Here is a 24,394-nt window from a genome sequence, read left to right as displayed (position 1 = left end):
TAAACCTAGATCACTTTAAAAATATTTACTATGAAATAGAACTGCCATATGACCCAGCAATCCCACTTCTGGGCATACACACTGAGGAAACCAGATCTGAAAGAGACACGTGCACCCCAATGTTCATTGCAGCACTGTTTATAATAGCCAGGATATGGAAGCAACCTAGATGCCCATCAGCAGACGAATGGATAAGGAAGCTGTGGTACATATACACCATGGAATATTACTCAGCCATTAAAAAGAATTCATTTGAATCAGTTCTAATGAGATGGATGAAACTGGAGCCCATTATACAGAGTGAAGTAAGCAAGAAAGATAAAGAACATTATAGCATACTAACACATATATATGGAATTTAGAAAGATGGTAATGATAACCCTATATGCAAAACAGAAAAAGAGACACAGATGTACAGAACAGACTTTTAGACTCTGTGGGAGAAGGCAAGGGTGGGATGTTTCAAAAGAACAGCATGTATATTATCTATAGGGAAACAGATCACCAGCCCAGGTTGGATGCATGAGACAAGTGCTCGGGCCTGGTACACTGGGAAGACCCAGAGGAATCGGGTGGAGAGGGAGGTGGGAGGGGGGATCGGGATGGGGAATACATGTAAATCCATGACTGATTCATGTCAGTGTATGACAAAACCCACTGAAATGTTGTGAAGTAATTAGCCTCCAACTAATAAACATAAATGAAAAAAAAATTTACTATGAGCATGTGCTATTTCTGTGATCAGAAAAATTAATAATAAAACTGGATTTCAAAATAAAAACATGGTGATTATAATTTTACTTCATCATAGTGTTGTGAAAATTAAATTAGTAAAAATAAATTAAAATTCTTTAGAAGTGTTGATACTAATATTTATTATATATATAATTAATATAAAAGTGTAGCATACATGTTAATTTATATTATATTAATATACTACTTTATGAAAGTGAAAGTGTTAGTCGCTCAGTGGTATCCGACTCTTTGCAACCCCATAGATTATAGCCAATCAGTCTCCTCTGTCCATGGAATTCTCTAGGCAAGAACCCTGGAGTGGGTTACCATTCTCTTCTCCAGGGTAGCTTCCCGACCCAGGAATCAAACACAGGGTTCTCCATTGGCAGGCAGATTCTTTACCATCTGAGCTATCAGCGAAGCCCATATTATTTTATAATAGTATAATAACATAATATTTATAGTATAAGTACAATTGTTATATTGTGATTAGGCACCTAGTCTTTCAACCAAAGTCAATTTATCTAATTTTCTCAGACTTTCTAAGTATAAAGGTATTTGACCCTGCAGACACTTAAAAGTTTCCAGAAGCTTCTTTGCTCTGGTCAGAAACTGGAGAAACCTGAGTGTATGGTGCTCTTAGATGATATAAATTTTCTCTTAGACTTTTACTTTTGTTGACTGTATTCAGTATCAAATTATCGATAAGTTATGACTTAAATTTAGTTTGCAAACTTCAAGCTAGAACTTGGAGCAGGCTGTTTGAGGCAGAGACCCTTGGAACAAACTCTGTTGTAATAAAGAGACCTGCAAAGTCAAGTCTATTGTAATAATTCATATCCAAATTTACCCGACTGGCATCTGAGAGTGGTACACATTTGGCTCTTGCCAGGTCGCACTAGTGGCAAAGAACCCGTCTGACAACGCAGGAGACAAAAGAGATGCAGGTTGGGAAGATCCTCTGGAGGAGAGCATGGCAATTCACTCCAGTCTTCTTGTCTGGAGAATCCCATGGCCAGAGGAGCCTGGCCCGCTACAGTCCATATGGTTGCAAAGAGTTGGACATGACTGAAGCGACTTATTAGATAAATCATGGAAAGTTTTTAAGACAGAAGACCTTATTGCTGCCCCAGGGCACCCTGGTGACTATGAGAATGCGCGTCATGAAAGGCAAAGTACTGATAGTGTAAATTTTGACTGAGGTTCTCCACTTGCTCTCTGAATTCCATCTTGTGTTTTTACTGGTTTCATACTTCCTGCAGGCAGCTCCCAGCCAATGACTGAGCCTGGCAAGGTTACGAAAGCAGTCCTCCCCCTGGGAACTGTGGACTTCTCTGAGGAGGGACATGAGCTGGAGGAGTCCCTTATAGTTTTCTCGAACTTTTAACTTTAGTTAAGTAATGATACATAGCATAAGATGAATAAAATAGAAATAAGAAATCAAAGCAATGACAAATGGAAGAAACAAAAAAGCTCCTTCTAAGAGTTAATACCAAGCATCAATACGGTTGCTGATGTTGGCCGTAAGAATTGATTCTGAGCCTCCTGACATTCACGGAAGGAGAGCGTGGTTTACTCGAGGCTTTTGTTATCAGAATGGAATATGATCTATTATATAAGTAAGCGGCACATCAGCAGTTCAGTCAGTCAATAAATGCTATAAGTATAGTTGGTCCCACCCTGTGTTTTGAGAGGCAATATGCTGATATATCCCTGAGGTCACTTTTACTTTTTTAATGCTTTTCCTCTAACTTCATTTATTTATTTATGTTGACATGTGTTTAATTTACAATGTTGGGTTAGTCTCAAGTACACAGCACAGTGATTCAGTTATACACATGCACAGATACAAATATATATTCTTTTTCAGATTCTTTTCTATTACAGGTCATTACAAGATATTGTGTATAATTCCCTGTGCTACACAGTAGGTCCTTGTTGTTTACCTATTTTATATATAGTAGTGTGAACATGTTAATCCCAAATGTCTAATTTACCTCTCCCCACACCCTTCATTAGTCCCTTTGGTAACCATAAGATTGTTTCCTATATCTGTGACTCTACTTCTCTTCTGTAGATAAGTTCATTTGTATCATTTTTTTTTTTTAGATTCTACATATACATCATACCATATGATATTTGTCTCTTTCTATCTGACTTACTTCACATAATATGATAATCCCTAGGTCCATCCATGTTACGGCAAATGACATTATTTCATTTGTTTTTATGGTTAAGTAGTATTCCAGTGTATATACAGCACATCTTCTGGAGCAAGCACTTCTTATACTGAAGAACTTCACTTATTTTAAAAGAACAAAAATGTGAGCAAGCCTAAGCTTTTTTAGAGATGGGAAATGTCTCTGCAACTATTCATATATCATTAATTAGCATTTTAATAAGTTAGGATTTTGATGCCAAGAGTAGCAGGTAAAATTGGTGTGTGGTTTTGTTTTATGTCACTTATCTCAAGTTCTGATAGCAGAGTTAGACTGTCTTCACAAAATACAGATTTCCTTTAATCTTTTCTTGATTCCCTGAAATTATGTTACTTTTGTAGTCCGCTGTTCCTTCACCTGCATAGCCTGTATGTGATTTTCAGAAGTAGCTCTTTTTCTTTCCTCCCACTGAGGTGACTTTTAGCTTTAAGATTTTAGAGTCGTTTTTATCAGGGTTCCTTTTAAGCCAGATTTTGTCCTTGCTAGTCTGCATTTTCACCCTTAAAGGAACACCCCATGTACTCAATGGGCAAAATATTTAAAGGAAACTTTCCTGCCTTCACATGATAAAAATTAATTTTTGCTATCATCGGACCTTAACATTCTGACCTACTTGTATTCTTCAAGCTATGCAAAAAAAATTTATCTCAAATTTTGTTCACTTTGCTTTGGGTCCTCAGCAGAACTAAGCAGAGGTAATAGCACCTTCTAAAACCCAGTAGTAACCGTGACTAGAGATTTGTTTACTTTAAGTAACTGAAGAAATATATGTAGAAGGAGGACATATTTTTCTTTTGTGATTTAATATAGTTATTAAATTCCAGAAAATTATACACCATATATAACGAATAAATGGGGCACTGTGCAAATTACTTCCATACATGCTAACTTACCTTATTCTTAAACATTTTTATCCTGTGGTGTAAAAATGAGAGGTACTGTGGCTTACAGAGATGAGGTAACACATCTGACAAGAAGCGGAAGAGCTAAAACATAAGGCAAACGTGACTCAAAACCATTTCTGTTTCCTTTCCATGAAGCCATGCAACCAACAGATTTTAAGTGAGTTGAGTTCATGTTTTACTTGCTAATGTCATCATTATCAATGAGACAAATGAATTTTTTTTTGCAGCATTCTGAAAGCTTTAGAATGTTCTCATCTCTCTCCCCAAATACATACATCATCTTACCTTAAATTCACAATGTGGATAATATGACCCGAAAACATAGAGAAGCTTTTTAATATGTAACTAGAAAGTCAAGAAACACCTAGAGTAACAGGCAAATTAGGCCTTGTAATACAGAATGAAGCAGGGCAAAGGATAATAGAGTTTTGCCAAGAGAACGCACTGGTCATAGCAAACACTCTCTTCCAACAACACAAGAGAAGACTCTACACATGGACATCACCAGATGGTTGACACCAAAACCAGACTGATTACATTTTTTGCAGCCAAAGATGGAGAAACTCTATACAGTAGCAAAAACAAGATTGGGAGCTGACTGTGGCTTAGATCATGAACTCCTTATTGACAAATCAGAGCCAGACATCCTGGAATGCAAAGTCAAGTGGGCCTTAGGAAGCATCACTACAAACAAAGCTAGTGGACTTAATGGAATTCCAATTGAGCTATCTCAAATCCTAAAAGATGATGCTGTGAAAGTGCTACATTCAATATGTCAGCAAATTTGGAAAATGCAGTTGTGGCCACAGGACTGGAAAAGGTCTGTTTTCATTCCAATCCCGACAAAAGGCAATCCCGAAGAGTGCTCAAACTACTGAACAATTGCACTCATCTCACATGCTAGCAAAGTAATGCTCAAAATTCTCCAAGCCAGACTTCAACAATACATGAACCATGAAATTCCAGATGTTCAAACTGGTTCTAGAAAAGGCAAAGGAACCAGAGATCAAATTGCCAACATCTGCTGGATCATCGAAAAAGCAAGAGAGTTCCAGAAAAACATCTACTTCTGCTTTATTGACTATGCCAAACAAAGCCTTTGACTGTGTGGATCACAATAAACTGTGGAAAATTCTGAAAGAGATGGGAATACCAGACCACCTGACCTGCCTCCTGAGAAATCTATATGCAGATCAGGAAGCAACAGTTAGAACTGGACATGGAACAACAGACTGGTTCCAAACAGGAAAAGGAGTACTTCAAGGCTGTATATTGTCACCCTGCTTATTTAACTGATATGCAGAGTACATCATGAGAAATGCTAGGCTGGATGAAGCACAGGCTGGAATTAAGATTGCCGAGAGAAATATCAATAACCTCAGATATGCATAAGACACCACCCTTATGGCAGAAAGTGAAGAAGAACTAAAGAGCGTCTTGATGAAGGTGAAAGAGGAGAGTGAAAAAGTTGGCTTAAAGCTCAACATTCAGAAAACTAAGATCATGGCATCCGGTTCCATCACTTCATGGCAAATAGATGGGGAGACAGTGGAAAGTGACAAACCTGTGCCCCTGCTTTGGCAGGTGGGTTCTTATCCACTGCGCCACCAGGGAAGTCCAAGATTGTGAATTTTTATGACCTTTCAATATAGACTAGAGAGTCTCAAGAACAGTGTTGAGCACTTCTCAGAGACTTATCAGATCCCTGAACCAGAGGAGAAACCATTTAGCCATACCTAGATTTACAGGTTCATATAATTTCCCAAGTGGAAGCTTATGCCAGGCCCAAGGCTAATTTCTATTTCTCATTCCATAACTGAGTTATTTTATTCTCAACTAATTTTTAAACATCATAAAATTTCCAAGTTACTAAAACAACTCAGGATATCATTTGCTATGGCTATATTTCTAGTTTGAGTACATTCTAACTGAACAATAGTATCAAGATTCTGTCATTCAAAGTTAGAATATTCAGGTAAGTAATCCTCTGTATAAAATAGTTCGTGTTTCATATTATATGAATTTCGAGAGGCCAGTAACCAACTCGAGGCATTGCATAAGATGTCATGTACAATGAATGCACCAGGACAGAGAATCCTCCTTTCCAAAGGCTAGTAGTCAGCTTTGACGGCAGTTGTCTGTACTAGCTTCTGGTTTTCCATAAAAAAATTAATGTCTAAAAAACAACTGAGGCCCTGAAACACAGTTGAGAAACTAAAGAAGATGTGTACAAGAGTTTTCACAAGCTGTGCTGGTCACAGTGAGCATGTTGTGATGATTAATTTTTTGTGTTGACTTGGCCATGGGGTTCTCAGATAGTTGATATGGTTTTTCAGTCACAAAGTTGTGCCTGACTCTTTGTGACCCCATGGACTGTAGCCTGACAGGCTCCTCTGTCCATGGAATTTCCCAGGCAAGAGTGCTGGAGTGGGTTGTCATTTCCTTCTCCAGGGGATTTTTTCCAACCCAGGTATTGAACTTGCCTCTCAGGTATTGGTCAAGCATTATTCTGGGTGTGCCTGTGAATGTGTTTTTGGATGAGATTAATATTCAAATGAGTAGATGAGTGAAATATATTACCTCCATTAGGGTGGCTGTCATCCAATCAGTTGAAGGCCTGTACGGAGTCGCAAAGAGATGGACATGACTAAACATGCACTCACACACAAACAGTAAGGCTCCCTGAAGTAAGAAGGAATTCTTTCGGCCTGAATGCCTTGAGCTGGGGTATCAGTGTTTCCATGCCTTTGAACTGAGCAATTGGCTCTTCTTGGATCTTGAGCTTTCTAGCTTTCAGCCTAGAACTTACACCATCTGCTCTTCTGATCTCAGCACTTTGGACTGGGACTAGAACTGCACCATGCACTCTCCCCGCTTTCTGGGCCTCCAGTTTGCCAACTGAGGTCTCATGACTTCTCAGACTCTGTAATGCGTGAGCCAATTCTTTATAATACATCTCTTTAGAGATTTCCATATGTTTATATAAATACATATTTATATATGCATATTCTCTTTGTTCTGCTTCTCTGGAAAACCTGGACAAATATAGTTATATCTTCAGGGAATTATGGGCAAATGGTTTATTCCTTTTCCAATATATTGAGGCATATTGGCCCATTTTTCTTTAAGATGAGGTCTCTTAACAAAGAAATCAAGAGGTTAATTTTCAAGGATAAGTTATTAGCTCTGCCTGTCTGTGGGAAAATGATAAGGCTAAACAAAAGTGAATTCTATCATTGCTTTAAATTGTTGTAATGGCCACATAATGTCTGCATATATCTCCAGGGAATAAACAGTCTTTCAACACTTTTTAGTGGGTCTTTCCTTATCCTCATTAGCTCTGAACTCAGAGCTAAAAATCAAGTAGGCACAAAAATCTGGCAGCTAGAAGACCACTTTTTTCATGAACCCTTTTCTCATCTTTCTTAAACTGCTTTTATCCCACCCAATGTATGCTACAACCACAGATAAAGGGAAAAAAATTCTTTCCCTCCTCTGATCCTAACATAAGGTTATCTGAGGCTTATTGATGACACATCACTTTATACCTACATGACTGCTGGAGTTATTACAGTTATTTATTATATTGACTAGTCTTTAGTAATCCTTCATGGCAGGCTCCATGTATCACTCAAAATCTTAGCTAGTGCTACATGTGATGGAACAGAACAAAGATTGAATGCCTTGGTTAGTAGTGATTGGTTGAATATATCCTTCTGTATATTTAGCAAGGGATTATACTAAACTTGGAATCTTACGAGGTACGTTACAGTGGGCAGTTGAAGTTTGGCTTTCCCACATGTTTTAGATATTGGGTGTGAATTCTTTCTCATGCTTAGCATTACTAAACAGAGCTGTCCATTCATACAACCTTTGCTCTATTGAATGGAATGAATGGACATGTCTTCTGACCTTGATCAATCAGGTCCCTCTAACTGTGACTATCTTTCTTGGATGTTTATTATATAAAATTGAATGTCGTATCCTCATATAGAAAAGAAAAAGAAAGTATTAGTTGCTCAGTTGTGTCTGACTCTTTACAACCCCATTGACTATAGCCTGCCAAGCTCCTCTGTCCATGCAATTCTCCATGCAAGAATACTGGAATGGATATCCATTCCTTTCTCCAGGGAATTGTCCCAACTCAGGCATCGAACCTGGGTCTCCTGTACTGCAGGCAAATTCTTTACCCTGTGAGCCAACAGGGAAGTCCATATCTACATATAATTGCTTATAATTCACATTTTACATGCAGTTGCCTTATTCTGAATTCCAAAAAAAGATTCTACATAAAACAATTACCAGTTTCTAGACCCTTAATAATAATTTTTGAAGAGAGTGGTAAAAACACAATTTTTCATGGAAATTAAAGCCAGATGCATTATATGAAAGAAAATGTCAAATGTGAGAGCTATGAATGTTCTAGTCAGAGACTAAATGTGTATTAGCTCATTTTTTCAGAAGTAAGCATGGCTAAAAATTCTTTGGGCTAGACATTTGGCTCAACATTACCTAAAAGAAAAATACTAATTATTTTAAGGAAGATGAGGGATATTTGTTAATTTTTTTTGAGTGAACCTGGATTTAGGCTTTAGCCCTACCATATATCAGAAGTTTAAGACTGACCTTTCTTGCAGTTGATAGAATCAGCCTTATTTCTTTCTAATTCACTGTTCAAATCAATGGTTTATCTGTTTTAGGAGAATTAGTTTCTATAACTCAAAATTAAAATCTAAATGCGCTTTTTATTACATGTAAAAATCAATTGTAGTTTAAGCTGGCATTTTGTAAATACTATTTTTTAAACAAAATAAAAGATGTTTTGGTCTCTCCTTAAAAAGAGCTGACAATTTGGCAGCCTCCGGATTCTCCTCCATCTGTAACTCCTCCTTGATAACCAATCCATGAAACAGGGGACAGGATTTCTCCAGAACAGTGCAAAGCATCAGCCAATGCAAAGCTGCCCTCTTTGCCTGGATGCACTATTTTTATGTTTTATTTTTCCCAGGGCTTTTTCCAGTGCATTTCTAGACTGTGTAGATGGAAATAAAGGATAAAAAATATGGTGATGAGGTGAAATAGAGAGAGTTAACAATATAAAAATAACTTCCTTTATTATTTGATGTATTATGTAGAAGATAAAGAATTAAAAGTTAAAAGCATATAATTCCCATTTCTAATTCTTGAGGGTAGACCACGATGACTATTGAGGACATTTACTATGAAAATGTTATTAGAGTCACTCATAATTTTCATGGCTTTATTTTTCCATTTTTTAAAAAAAGCTACATTATCTCTGTATTTCCATGCCACCTGTTCTCCTTGCTCAGCCCTGCAGTAAATCTTTCTCTGGTCCAAAAAAAAAAGAAGTTTCATGATCTCCTAGGTTTATTTCACGTATTTCTCATTTTGTATATAGCAAAGGTGGTTAATATTGATAACCTAAGAGATTTGTCACTTGTACATGTACCAGATAGGAGTTAGGAAAATAAAAATCTTCAAATAATTATAATTTCAAAACATCATGAAGATTCAACATGACCATTTTCCTCTGCCAATAATCTTCTCCAATTTCCATTGCTCCATCATCCAAAATATTTTCAGCTTAAAACTAAGGATGGCAAAGCATGAGCGCTTCTCGAAGTGATAGCATTTTGGACTGTTAACTGTGGTTTATAACATCATCTCTTTGGATGCCAGGACCAGGCTATGTTAGAAAGTAGAGACGACAGCAAAAGCACACGCTATACTTCTGGGAGACGGCAAGCTGACCACACAAACAGACCAGGAACAGTAGGTTCTGGGGAGAGGAAAATTCCACAAGCTTTATGCGTTTCCCAGGGCTGGTTCCGCTAACTCAAGCCCAAGAGCACTCAGACACACTGTTGCATATTCTCCTTGTCTGCATTTTTTTTTAATACAAAGTTTCCTAAATATTTTAGTTGCCGTTGTAATATTTTATACTATTTCACCCTGTCCTCAAATTGATTGATCTACTTTGTCTCCTTCTTGGGATTTTGCTCAGGAATATTCTCAGAGAAAAGAAAATGAACTTACCTGATATTTCTGTTGCTTTGATGGAACTCCAAGTCTCAGCTTTAGAGAAAAGAAAGAAAATTGCTAAAATTAAGCACTGACTATCAAATATCAACTCTCACAATTGTTTCAGGTGGTAAATGCATAGAGATCTTAGTTCATAACTCAAGTCACCAAATCATGAGGCTTCCTGAATAGAAGAAACTTCAGAGCAGGGGTCAGTCAACTCTTTCTTAAAGGGACAGATAGTATTTAAGCTTTGTGGGCCGTAAGTCTCTAGCAACTATTCAGCTTTTGCTATTGTAGTGTGAATACAGCCATATATAATATCTAAAGAATAGGTATGGCAATATTTCCATTAAACTTTAATTGCAAAAATAGATGGGGGCTTGGATTTGGCCTGTGAGCCAAAGTTTGCTGCATCCTCCTTTGGGGCATCTGGTACAAAGCCACTTCTTGAATATGCCAGGAGAATCCAGAAACTTCGGCGGGTGCTTCATGAGTGGTGCTGCCATATGTCATAATCCTAAGATATTGTGCATCTCCTGACCTGAGGACGATTCAGAATGGTTCAGACAGATACCTTTGAAACTTAAGAAATTCCTTAAAGGGAATAGAGCTCAGAAGAGCTTTCTACAAGTAAAATTGCTTGAGAGAATTATAATCAAAGATCATTTCAACAAACTTGAGTGTTTGCACCATGAATCAAGATTTTCCACATGAAAAAATATAGAAATATTTGAGATACATAGAAGCCCAATAATGATGGTGAATACAAATATCCACTTGGTTCCTTCTCTTGACTGTCTTAACAGCATCTTAAATTTTGCATGCCCAAAACGGAACTCTTTTTTTTTTTTTAAACTGAAGTAGAGTTGATATAAAATGCTGTGTTAGTTGCAGGCATACAGCACAGTGATTCTGTGCATATCTGAGTATATCTAAATATACTTTTTCAGATTTTTGCCTTATAGATTATTACAAAATATTGAGTGCTAAGTTGCTTCAGTCATGTCCAGCTCTTTGCAACCCCATGGACTGTAGCCTGTCAAGCTCCTCTGTTCATGGGATTTCCCAGGCAAGATACTGCAGTGGGTTGCCATGCCTTCTTCGAGGGGATCTTTCCGAGCCAGGGATCAAACCCGTGTCTCCTGCAGCTCCTGCATTGCAGGTGGAGTCTTTACTGTTGAGCCACCAGGGAAGCCCATAAGTCCCTGTGCTATTCAGCAAATCCTCATTGGTGATCTATTCTATATGCAATACTGTATATATATCTTAATCCCAGACTCCTAATTTATCTCCCCCTTCTCTCTTTTGGTAACCACAACTTTGTTTTCTAAGTCTGGGGCTTTATTCCTATTTTGTAAATAAGTTCATTTGTATCTTTTTGTTTTAGATTCCACATATAAGTAGTATCATGATATGTGTCTATCTCTATCTGACTTAGCATGATATATTCTAGGTCCATCAATGTTGCTGCAAGTGGCATAATTTCATTCATTTTTATGTCTGAGTAATGTGTTGGCACTAGTGGGAAGAATCTATCTGCCAATGCAGAAAACATAAAAGACATGTGTTTGATCCCTGGGTCAGAAAGATCCCCTGGAAGAGGGCATGACAGCCCACCCCAATATTCTTGCCTAAAGAATCTGATGGACAGAGGAGCTTGGCAGGCTACAGTCCACAGGGTCACAAAGAGCTGGACATGACTGAAGTGACTTAGCATGCATGTAATATTCCATTGTATCTATACACCACACTTCTTTATCAATTCCTAACTCTTGACTTGTGTCCTCAAACACACCTCCCCCTTCACTTTCTTGAACCAAAGTATCGTACCATTGCCTCCCAGGTGCATGAGCCAAAAAGTAGTGGCCTTTCTTGATTCATTTTTTTTCCTCACCTCATCAGCCCTAGCTTCAAAATATATTCCACATACGCCTCACCATTCAACTGACTACTATTCATCTAGCACCTATATCTCTCTCCTTAGTACGTGCAATAGCCACCTAGAAAAAAAAATTTTTAATTTAAATTTCATTACTCCAATGGTTCCTTTTTCCTCTCCTCACTAGAGCTAGCGATTCTCCATAGGACATGGCTCCTGCCTTGCTCCTCAATTCACTCCAGCTCTCTCAGCCTGTTTGGCCTCTCCATGGTAGATAAATGTTCCAGGGACCCTCTTGCCTCAGGCGGCCTGCTGGCCTTCCCTAAGCCTCTGGGCTATGCTCTCAGGCCTACACTGGCTCCTTCTTACCCTTCATGACTCTGTTAAGGTGTCACCACTCAGAGAAGTCTTCTCCAACCACCTTATTGAAAGCTCTCTCCTCATTTCCCTCCACCCCAGCCCACACAATGCTTCTTTTGCTCAACAGTTTATCACTCCAGGGACACTAATTTTTTAAAATGGCTTTGTTTTCTGTTAGAATGTAAGTCCAAGAGGACAGAGATTTCTTATTTTACTCAGAGTCATAATTTTAGCATCTACTATCCAGACTAGGTCTCTGGTAAAAACATAGGGAATGAACAAATAATAATATAAAGTAATAATTGATAATAATAATAAAAATAAAAACTAATTCTACCTACTGAATTCAATTTTTAAGGCAAAATGAATGTGTTATTAAAAATTGCTAGTTGGATAATGATAGCTACTATTTTTGAAGCAACTCTTCTGATCAGTTCCATATATTAATCATTGATGTCTATGAGAAAGATGTTATTATTTTCATTTTGCAGATCTGCAAATATTAGTTGAAAGAAGTGAAACTATGTTCTCAAAGGGAGGACCGTGATTATAATTCAGGTCCGTTGGTTCTAAGGTCCATCTTCTTTTACTAAGAGACAGCTTTTTTCCCCACTAAATTGTTCTGAGTGGAAAGCTTATGTAATTAATTTCTACTTTTCATAACTAGTTAAAATAATTTTGTACATGGCATAATGCTGTATTTGGAGGATGCAGTTAAAATATTTATTAGCTTCCAGAGGATTAGAATATAAACAAAATAAAAACTTTTTTTTCCTTCTGCTTTTAATATAAGGTCATAATCTTTCCTGCTGATAGACTTTATTGAGAATGAAAAATTTTAAACTCATATCAGACAAAGCCTCCTGACTATCCTTTTTTGCATTTTTTTTCATCCTTTAAAAATGCATAATGACTTCTCAGGAACATATTACATAAAATAAAAATGACTATGCCTTAAGATGTAGTGGAATAGTAAAAAAAAAAAAAACAGCAATTAAAAATCCTTTCTTCAGTCTTCAGAGGTCCAGATATTTCTATATGAATGAATATATTGTTATTCTGAGAAGGAAATTTTGTAAATCTTAAATAATCAGTACTGGGAAATATATACCTTTTTATCCTGAAATCAAGGATGTATTATTTTGAAGATAATAAAACATTTTCGTACAGCATTCTATTTTCAGACTTTGACTCAGTTTTCTGAATATAAAATCTTAATAGAGATGAATGCTATGGAATATGGCTAAAGTTGTGGAAACTAATGAAAAGTGAAAACATTTGTAATTATTCCTGTGTGTGTGTGTGTGTGTGTGTGTGTGTGTGTGTTTAAGTTTCATAATGCAAATGTGCTTTAAGAAAAGACCAAATTCTGATCTGGAGAGGAAGCAAGTGCACTTAGTCATTCAGTTGTGTCCGACTCTTTGCGACCTTTTTGGACTGTAGCCTGCATGGCTCCTCTGTCCATGGGATTTCCCGGGCAAGAATACTGGAGTGGGTTGCCATTTCCTCTTCCAGTGGATCTCCCCAACCCAGGGATCAAACCTGCATCTCCCATGTCTCCTGCATTATAGGCAGGTTCTTTATCTGCTGAGTAAGTGGAAGTTAAACAGAAACGAGTGTAGTGCATTCTATTAACCTAGTCTCAAACTTAGTTGTTGGATAAAGACCAAATCCTTAATCAGGGTGTTTGGCAACTTAAATCTCTTGGTTGAGTTTGAGCCTCTAACTGCAACTGAAGTCTTATGAAATGCAAATGAACTTTGAAATGCTAAACTTTAATCCACAATTTAATTCCAAACTAAACTTTGCTTAAACTATCAGCTTTTAAGATAGAAAGCTTAAGCAATAATACACATAACTTTGCTAAATATTATCTTACAAAAGCCTCTGTATTTCCAGCTATATATAGCTGTATATAATTACCTATAGAATATGATTTATCATTAAAAGGCCCAGGAAAAAATATAGTTATTCCCATATATAATATTTTACTGATTTGCTTAAAAATAATTCACTATGGCCAATTAAAATTTTCCTTCTTATTCCTCCTCATACATACCATCCCCCATACCCCCAACAAAGCATTGACTGAGTCATCGTACAAAAGATTAGTTCTGGTTTGGATAAACTGTGATGTGTGACTAAGACTTTGTTATCCTGAAAATTCCTCTTTTATCTGCCCACATGAAATGATACAAACTAATTAAATAGCATGTAAGAAACATTGCAATTAAGTTCCCTGATAAATGTTATAGATAAATGGTGCCATTCACAAAAGAAATAATGAGCCTGAGTGATCAGAAAAATTAGACTTTTCCAAAGCATGAGATGCATAGCATTATATGAGAGACTCTATACCAGAAAGTGGCATTAAATAAGATTGAAACACTCAGTGAGAAAGTAATTATTTTCCATTTTTTTTGTAAGTTTAATTATTTCAATGAAGAGGTTTCAAAATTTCAATTTGATGCAAATACGTTATTAATACCTAGAATGTATTTATCTTATTTTACACCCCACAGGGAGAAGTGCAAATGCAGTCCCCCACAACCACAAATTATGCAGTCAAGTTTTGAAGAAATTGCGGGGGTCAGCACATCCGGAGTGTGATAGATAAGCCACGCTGTGGGCGGCGAGTGGGGTGTGAAAATCACCTTCATCATCCCAGTATCTCCCCTGCCAGGTAAGTATTTGATGTATTTATTAAGCAAGGCTAAAACTCAGAGCCTTTGGTAAGCAACAAACTCTAGCTAGAATTTTATTTTGCTTACATCACAGCGACTTTCTAGCTTCTGCTTATAGCAATTCAAACTGGTTTTCCATTTATGATGGTTTCCTTTTCAAACAAACTTAAGAATTAAAAAGTGCATCCATTTAAATAAAGTACTAAATGAATAATAGTGCAGATGATACATATATCTGGTAACCTCATTAAGCTGTGGGAAATACTGAGGTGATATTTTGTAGAGGCTCTTTATGGTTGTGTAGAATTTTAATAATCACTTGGAGGAAGGACAAGGGAAAGAAGGAATGACCATACAGATGAGGAAGACAGGTTGAACAAATCACACAGTCAGGAATAAATCTGGCATAGTTGGCAACAACGTGAGAACCACCCTGGTGAGAATCCCAGGTTTATATTCAGTCAATTGGTCAGTGTTACACTGATTGAACTCCTAATTGTCAAGCATATGATGCATCCAATTAAAAGCTACTTGCTTTTTAATTCCTTTAGACACTTTATGTGAAATAGTTGTAATGAGAGAAAGTGTGGTATATTGATATTTAAGGAGTTTGAGGCAAGAAAAACAGGGTTTGAATTACATCTTTTAATTTAACATTGGGTGAGTCATTTAATCTTTCAAACCTGTTTCCTTATTTGTGAAACTGATATCATAAATACCATCTTTGCTTGGCTTTTGTAACGATTATCATTAACAAAATAATATTAATAGCTAAAATGTATTGTTTTCTTTTCAGACACTGTTTTAAGCTTCATATTATTTTATCTTTTTTAATCCTCACAAGAATCCTGTAAAACTGTAGTCATTACAACTATTTGACAGATGAGGAAACTAAGGCACAGAGAAGTTAAACAGCTTCAGTTCAGTTCAGTTCAGTTCAGTCACTCAGTCATCTCCGACTCTGCGACCCCATGAATCGCAGCACGCCAGGCCTCCCTGTCCATCACCAACTCCCGGAGTTTACTCAAACTCATGCCCGTCGAGTCGGTGATGCCATCCAGCCATCTCATCCTCTGACGTCCCCTTCTCCTCCTGCCCCCAATCTCTCCCAGCATCAGGGTCTTTTCCAATGAGTCAACAATTCCCATAAGGTGGCCAAAGTATTGCAGTTTCAGCTTCAGCATCAGTCCTTCCAATGAACACCCAGGACTGATCTCCTTTAGGATGGACTGGTTGGATCTCCTTGCAGTCCAAGGGACTCTCAAGAGTCTTCTCCAACACCACAGTTCAAAAGCATCAATTTTTAGGCTCTCAGCTTTCTTCACAGTCCGACTCTCACATCCATACATGACCAGTGGAAAAACCATAGCCTTGACCAGACGGACCTTTGTTGGCAAAGTAATGTCTCTGCTTTTTAATATGCTATCTAGGTTGGTCATAACTTTCCTTCTAAGGAGTAAGCGTCTTTTAATTTCATGGCTGCAGTCACCATCTGCAGTGATTTTGAATCCCCCCAAAATAAAGTCTGACACTGTTTCCACTGTCTCCCCATCTATTTCCCATGAGGTGATGGGACCAGATGCCATGATCTTAGTTTTCTGAATATTGAGCTTTAAGCCAACTTTTTCACTCTCCTCTTTCACTTTCATCAAGAGGCTTTTCAGTTCCTCTTCACTTTCTGCCATAAGTGTGGTGTCATCTGCATATCTGAGGTGATTGATACTTCTCCCGGCAATCTTGATTCCAGCTTGTGCTTCTTCCAGCCCAGCATTTCTCATGATGTACTCTGCATATAAGTTAAACAAGCAGGGTGACAATATACAGCCTTGATGTACTTCTTTTCCTATTTGGAACCAGTTTGTTGTTCCATGACCAGTTCTAACTGTTGCTTCCTGACCTGCATACAGGTTTCTCAAGAGGCAGGTCAGGTGGTCTGGTATTCCCTTCTCTTTCAGAATTTTCCACAGTTTATTGTGATCCATACAGTCAAAGGCTTTGGCATAGTCAACAAAGCAGAAATAGATGTTTTTCTGGAACTCTCTTGTGTTTTAGATGATTCAGCGGATGTTGGCAATTTGATCTCTGGTTCCTCTGCCTTTTCTAAAGCCAGCTTGAACATCTGGAATTTCACGGTTCATGTATTGCTGAAGCCTGGCTTGGAGAATTTTAAGCATTACTTTACTAGCATGTGAGATGAGTTCAATTGTGTGGTAATTTGAGCACTCTTTGGGATTGCCTTGAATGATTGGAATGAAAACGGACCTTTTCCAGTCCTGTGGCCACTGCTGAGTTTTCCAAATTTGCTGGCATATTGAGTGCAGCACTTTCACAGCATCATCTTTCAGGATTTGAAATAGCTCAACTGGAATTCCATCACCTCCACTAGCTTTGTTCATAGTGATGCTTCCTAAGGCCCACTTGACTTCACATTCCAGGATGTCTGGCTCTAGGTGAGTGATCACACCATTGTGATTACCTGGGTCGTGAAGATCTTTTTTGTACAGTTCTTCTGTGTATTCTTGCCACCTCTACTTAATATCTTCTTCTTCTGTTAGGTCCATACCATTTCTGTCCTTTATTGAACCCATCTTTGCATGAAATGTTCCCTTGGTGTCTCTAATTTTAAGAGGTCTCTAGTCTTTCCCCTTCTGTTGTTTTCCTCTATTTCTTTGCATTGATCACTGAGCAAAGCTTTCCTGTCTCTCCTGGCTATTCTTTGGAACTCTGCATTCAAATGGGAATATCTTTCCTTTTCTCCTTTGCTTTTCACTTCTCTTCTTTTCACAGCTATTTGTAAGGCCTCCTCAGACAACCATTTTGCCTTTTTGCATTTCTTTTCCATGGGGATGGTTTTGATCCTTGTCTCCTGTACAATGTCACGAACCTCTGTCCATAGTTCATCAGGCTCTCTGTCTATCAGATCTAGTCCCTTAAATATACAGTATAGTCATATACACAATATACTGTATAGTCATAAGGGATTTGATTTAGGTCATATCTGAATGGTCTAGTGGTCTTCCCTACTTTCTTCAGTTTAGGTCTGAATTTGGCAATAAGGAGTTCATGATCTGAGCCACAGTCAGCTCCTGGTCTGGTTTTTGCTGACTGTATAGAGCTTTTCCATCTTTGGCTGTAAAGAATATAATCAGTCTGATTTTGGTGTTGACCATCTGGTGATGTCCATGTGTAGAGTCTTCTCCTATGTTGTTGGAAGAGGGTGTTTGCTATGACCAGTGTGTTCTCTTGGCAAAACTCTATTATCCTTTGCCCTGCTTCATTCCGTACTCCAAGGCCAAATTTGCCTGTTACTCCAGGTGTTTCTTGACTTCCTACTTTTGCATTCCAATCCCCTATAATGAAAGGACATCTTTTTTGGGTGTTAGTTCTCAAAGGTCTTGTAGGTCTTCATAGAACCGTTCAACTTCAGCTTCCTCAGCATTACTGGTTGGGGCATAGGCTTGGATTACCATGATATTGAATGGTTTGCCTTGGAAAGGAACAGAGATCATTCTGTCATTTTTGAGATTGCATCCGAGTACTGCATTTGAGACTCTTTTGTTGCCCATCATGGCTACTCCATTTCTTCTAAGGGATTCCTGCCCACAGTAGTAGCTATAATGGTCATCTGAGTTAAATTCACCTGTTCCAGTCCATTTTAGTTTGCTGATTCCTAGAACATCAACATTTACTCTTGCCATCTCCTGTTTGACCACTTCCAATATGCCTTGATTTCGCCAAAGTTCAAATAAATGGTTGTGCTATTATTTGAATCTAAGCTAATTGATTTCAAGGGCTCTCTGGTGGCTCAGTTGGTAAATTGTCTACCTGCAATGTGGGAGATCAGGGTTCAATCCCTGGGCCGGGAAGATCCCCTGGAGGAGGAAATGGCTATTCACTCCAGTATTTTTGCCTGGGGAATTCCATGGACAAAGGAGCCTGGTGGGCTACAGTCCATGGGTTCACAAAGAGTCAAACACTAAGTAAGTGTTCTAACACTTTCACTTTCTTACGTGATTTCAGAATCATTGTTAGTAAACAATAAGCCAACTTCCTCTTGGCATAAGTGGAGTGACCATTTCTTTTAAGAAGGGTGTGGTGCCTTGAAAAGCACAGGCTTGTGCCGAAGCCATTCTCACGTTCAACCAGTAACCACTTGATCTTTATACAATTATATATGCTTTCTGTATTAAAAACAAACTCTATACTAAACCAGGATAGATTATGCAGAAGGGAAACATACAAGATAAATTATTTGTTACAGATAAACGTTATTAACCCTGACTAAATAACCTACTAATTTCTTATAAATGTTACTTATTTCTAATTAACAAAAGTCAGATTTTTCCCTTCAGAGTTCAAGTCTGTAATATTATATATTCTGCAGTAGCAGAGACTCTGACATGGCAAACTATTTAGAAGTATTTTTACCCACACTTGAGGCTTCCCTGATGACTCAGACAGTAGAGAATCTGCCAGCAATGTGGGAGACCTGGGTTCAATCCTGGGATTGGGAAGATCCCCTGGAGAAGAGAATGGCAACCCACTCTAGTATTCTTGCCTGGAGAATTCCACAGAGAAACTTGTTGGGTTACAGTCCACGGGGTCACAAAGAGTTGGACATGACTGAGTGACTAACACTTTCACTTTCATCCCACCCACACAGTTGCCTTAGTAGAATTATGTACTGGTACATGCCCATCTCAATGTCTCCTACCTATAATCTTATTATACATACTCTCCTTAGCTAAGTCAGAATCCACCAGAAGGAGAAATCAATAATCTCTCCTTCCCTGTCAATAGACCTCACTAACTCCTCTCTACTCTAAAATCAAGCCTGCATTTGAGATAATGTCCCCACAGTGCCTTTATCTGAGGGTCAGTATTCAAGCACCCACTGCTCATATGCTTAAGAGGGAGATGAATCATCAACTGTTACACATTTGGCAGACGCATAGTCACTTTTATTCTGGTTTGTATTGGGGCACTTATATTATAAAATACATGAGGTTTTGGTTTGCCAAAGGTACTTTTCAGACACATATTTGTCTGCAATATAAATTCTACTTATCAGAACCCAAAACACACAGAGAAATGTTCTTGTTATGAAGGGAAAATGACCCTCCTCTTCAAATTTCTGAACATGGCAACTAATTATATACAATTATTAGCTTACAATTATGGTGTGGAATCAGACTTCTAAATAACCTTCTTCATGTCATGTCTAAGATGATTACAATAGAAAGGGGGGAAAATGGATGTTCCCAACATGCTTCTAGACAAGAGTGAGCCTTGAATGTCCACAGTTCCCACTTGCTGTCTCCTTCTATCTTAGAGGCCTCCTAAGAAGAGACTTGGAGAATGAGAGTCAGCTATAGAGATGTCTTTTTAAGGACTATGTGCTCAGTTGCTCAGTAGTGGCCGACTCTTTGCTACTCCATGGTCTGTAGCACCCCCAGGCTCCTCTGTCCATGGGGATTCTCCAGGAAAGGATACTGGAGTGGGTAGCCATGCCCTTCTCCATTTAAGGACTATGGGTACACCAAAATTGTATCCAGTATGTATAATGAGCAGGATTTGATAAGGCTCTTATAGATTAGTAGCTTTTCTAGTCAGTATATTTCGACTAAACACAGATTACTTCAAATCACGGAAGCCAGAATAAGGGAAGTACTTGTGGAGAAATGTGTGGACTGGAACTAAAGATCTGTCAGGAATCAGATCTCCAGGTCCTGCTACTTTTTCCATGTCTCTTGAACAACTTAACCTTACTCATCTCTCCATTTCCCCGCATAGTCTCTCTATAGTCAGTAGTCTTCTCTACTGACTCTGCCAACTCAGCCTCCTGAAGCCAGAGGCAAGCGCAAGAATCACCATGGCCATTTCAGATTCTCTACTAACACTGTGTTGCTCCAGTCCCCCCTGCTTTTTGGTTTGTTTGGGTTTTCTAGTTCAGTTCAGATTACCCAGGAAGGAAATTTGATTGGCCTAGATCAACATTTTCTTTTTGTTCTTAAATGAATATTTATATTTAAGTGGTGAAAACTCACCACTTAATCCACTCATTATAAGTATACAACCCAATAATATTTTGTAAATTTATAGAGTCGTTGAACCTGGGCTGGTCCCCAGGTGTAGGCAACCACTTATCTGCTTTCTGTCCCTATAAAAATATCCTGGATATTTCACAGAAATGGAATTGTATATGTTGTATTTTGTGAAAGACTTCTTTCACTGCATAATGTATTTGAGATTCATGCTGTTACAGCATGCATCAGTGTTTTGTATCTTCAAATTGTTGAATGGTATTGTCTTATATGGATATCCCATGTTTTGGAACATTCCAAATTCATTTCAAATGGAAAATCCAATGAGATATTCTATTTCACCAATTAATGGACACTTGAGTTGTTTTCAGCATTTGACAATTATGAATAATGCTACTCTTAACACTCATTAACTCACCATACCCTGTTTTGATTACTATAGCTTTAGAGTAAGTTTTGAAATTGGGGGTGGTTGAGTCTTCCAACACTGTTCTTTTTCAAAAGTTTTGGCTATCCTAGGTCACTTTCATTTCCATATATATTTTGAAAGTGAAGGTGAAAGTTGCTCAGTTGTGTCTGACTCTTTGCGACCCCATGGACTATACAGTTCACAGAATTCTCTAGGCCAGAATACTGGAATGGATAGCCTTTCCCTTCTCCAGGGGATCTTCCCAACCCAGGGATCGAACCCAGGTCTCCCACATTGCGGCTGATTCTTTACCAGCTGAGCCACAAGGGAAGCCCAGGCATACTGAAGTGGGTAGCCTATCCTTTCTCCAGCGGATCTTCCCAACCCAGGAATCAAACTGGGGTCTCCTGTATTGCAGGCGGATTTTTTTATCAACTAAGCTATTAGGGCAGCCCATATATATTTTAGGATTGGCTTATCTATTTCTAGAAAAAAAACTTTCTGGTATTCTAATAGGAATTGCACTGACTATTTTATCAGTTACTGATCAACTTGAGAAGAATTGCCATCTTAAAACATCAAGTCTTCCAATCTATGAACATGTAGTGTCTATTTATTTTATGTTCTTTGCAATTTTACATATTTATATTTTAATCATGAATTTATGCTGATGTCTTCAGTTTCAATCTGATAGTGCAATGTTTAACTTTCTTTCCCCCATTCTGTATTTGTATCTCCCCTTTTCACCTTGAGAACACATGTTTTTTCACTTGTATCAAGTATTTAGAGCTAATATATTCATTTCAATAAAACAAATTCATCAAGTGAAGTTCAAAGTTTCTTTTCAGTGATTTTCATTTCCCTCCCTCTCTTTATCCATTCTTCTGGGGAGGGTGTGCAGTTAAGACTATTTGTTTAAATAGTTGTTTAAAGAACTTGGATTTTTTTTGCATCTTTTTGTGTGCTTTATTAACAATTCACATATGGTTAGGTAAAGTGTCTTCTGTTTGCATTTAATTATTTTCTATTTCTGTCTTTGTTTGTGGTTATATACTTAGAAACAAATGCATTTGTTTGAAAATTGATGGTAGATTATTATGGTATAAAACAAGAAAATGTTCAAAACACGTATCATAGGCTTTTAAAATTTTTTAAACATACAGCAGCAACTAAAATCACATGTTGCACACCCCCACCACAATTTCTTCTTTCTTTTGAACCCTGGAAATGGCTTTGTGTGGCTAAAGTCAGAATCAAAATGGCGCCACTTTTGCATCTCATTAGCACTTTCACACTGGCGGTAATGTTTTAAAATCTGATGTCTTTGCTCAAGCACTAATGAAAATCTTTCTATTTTGATGCTTAGTGGGCTTGTCTAAATCACTAAAACTAACAAGTGGTCTTTTCACAGAATGCTAGAATAAATGAATTCTTTAAATCCTGTGTGCGTCACAGCGAAAGCACACAGGTCGCCTCCCCCGTGCCCTGCTGTGTCTGGCCTGGCTCACGTGTGCCATGCCTCCCACATGTGCCCTGATGCCAGGCTCCACAGGGTGAGTATTCAGAGATCGTGATCAGCAGGGGTTCAGCTCTGCTGTGGGTTTTGGGGGTCCCTTAGTCCTTTTGCTCCTCTTGCCCGGAAACTGATCCCATCATGTGTCCATTTTAGAGTCCTAGAACCCACTAGAGCCCCTCCAGATGATGTGCTAGGTATCACTGACTAGCCTTACTTAGTTCAGCTGTGCTCGTGTGACTATCTGATCTACAGCAAAATTACCTAAGGAGGTAGCAGCATGGAATAAAGACAAGAACACAGGGCAAAGCAATCAGATACGCCAAGTTGTTGATTCTGGTACCCACTAGCCCTACTGATGGAAACAATCTTTCTTGATGATTCACTTTCAGTTGTCTCATTAGATCACTAATTATAAAAGGATATACTTCAGGAACAGTCAAATGAAAGATGCACAGGGCAAGGTATGGGAAAGGACATGATGCTCCCATGTCCTCTCCTGTGAAAAAATGGTCACACGTTCACCAGCTTGGAAATTTTTCCATTTAGATATTTAATTTCTGAGACAAGTGTTTTCTAGTCTAGTGTACAAATCTTGGACTTCTATTGTTACCTTTACTTTTAAATATTTTATTCTTTCTGATGCTACTATGAATGGAATTATTTCCTGTGGTATATAGAATATAGTATGAATGGTATAGAATATTCTTTATTAGTCCTCGTAGATTTATTGTGAAATCTTCAGGTTTTCTATATAGATAGTGATGTAGTCTGCTGAGAAAAACGCTTTTATTTTGTCCTTTCCAATCTGGATGAATGTTTCTATCTCTACCTATCTATTTATAATCTTATTGTAGTATAAAGAGCCTCTGGTTATAATTTTGAATAGTATTGGTGAGAGTAGACATCTTTGTTGTATTTCAGATTTTAAGAGGAAAGTATTTAGTCTTTCATTATTAAGTAAGACATCTACTATATATTTTTTATAGAGATCCTTGATCAGTTTGAGGAAGTTTTACTTATTTCTAGTTAACTGAGAGTTTTAATTGAGTCGGTATCTTATTTTGTCAAATGCTTTTTCTGCATTTGTTGATTCTACTAAGATGGTACATTACATCACTTGATTTTCATATCTTAAACCAACTTTGCATTCCTAAGTAAATCCTATTTGTCTATGTTTTTATCTCTTTTCATATGCTACTGATTTTTTCTAATATCGTATTAAGGATATTTGTGTCTGTGTTCATGAAGGATATTGGTCTATAGTTTTATTTGCATTTTCTTTTCATTCTTTTCTGTCTTTGGTGTTATGGCAGTACTGGCCTCAGAAAATTATTTGTGCAAAGTTTCCTCTATGTCACAAAAGAGTTTGAGAAAAATTAGTATTACTTCTGAGAATATTTTTATAGAATTCACAATTTTTGCCATTCTGCTTGGAGCTTTCTTCATTTAAATTTTTAATACAGAATCTTAAATTGTTTTATGTCTTTTCAGTCTTCCTAACTTCTTGAGTCAGTTTTAGCAATTTGTTCCTAATTTTTTTTCCTATTTCATCAAAGTTGTCTGATGCTTTGGCCAACCTTACCTTTTAGTGTTAGGTG

At 37.7% G+C, this 24,394-nt stretch overlaps 1 protein-coding gene and 1 non-coding gene across 6 annotated transcripts in view; both read right to left on the bottom strand.

Annotated features, from left to right (window-relative positions):
* EMCN (endomucin) overlaps positions 1 to 24,394 on the bottom strand; it is a 113,457-nt gene that overhangs the window by 30,425 nt on the left and 58,638 nt on the right. For 4 of the 5 annotated variants that reach the window (XM_043870944.1, XM_043870943.1, XM_043870940.1 and 1 more), the window contains one exon: positions 9,917 to 9,955. The exons of the other annotated variant lie outside the window; for it this stretch is intronic. In XM_043870944.1, the coding sequence (XP_043726879.1) occupies positions 9,917 to 9,955 (39 nt within the window). The remainder of the gene's footprint in view (positions 1 to 9,916; positions 9,956 to 24,394) is intronic. 5 annotated transcript variants of the gene reach the window in all.
* On the bottom strand, positions 14,663 to 14,834 carry LOC122673650. Its single transcript, XR_006334772.1, has one exon. It is a non-coding gene; the product is annotated as a U1 spliceosomal RNA (small nuclear RNA).

Source organism: Cervus elaphus, chromosome 17 (genome assembly GCF_910594005.1).
Source record: "Cervus elaphus chromosome 17, mCerEla1.1, whole genome shotgun sequence".
NCBI lineage: Eukaryota > Metazoa > Chordata > Mammalia > Artiodactyla > Cervidae > Cervus > Cervus elaphus.
This window is presented reverse-complemented; position numbering and strand designations above follow the sequence as displayed.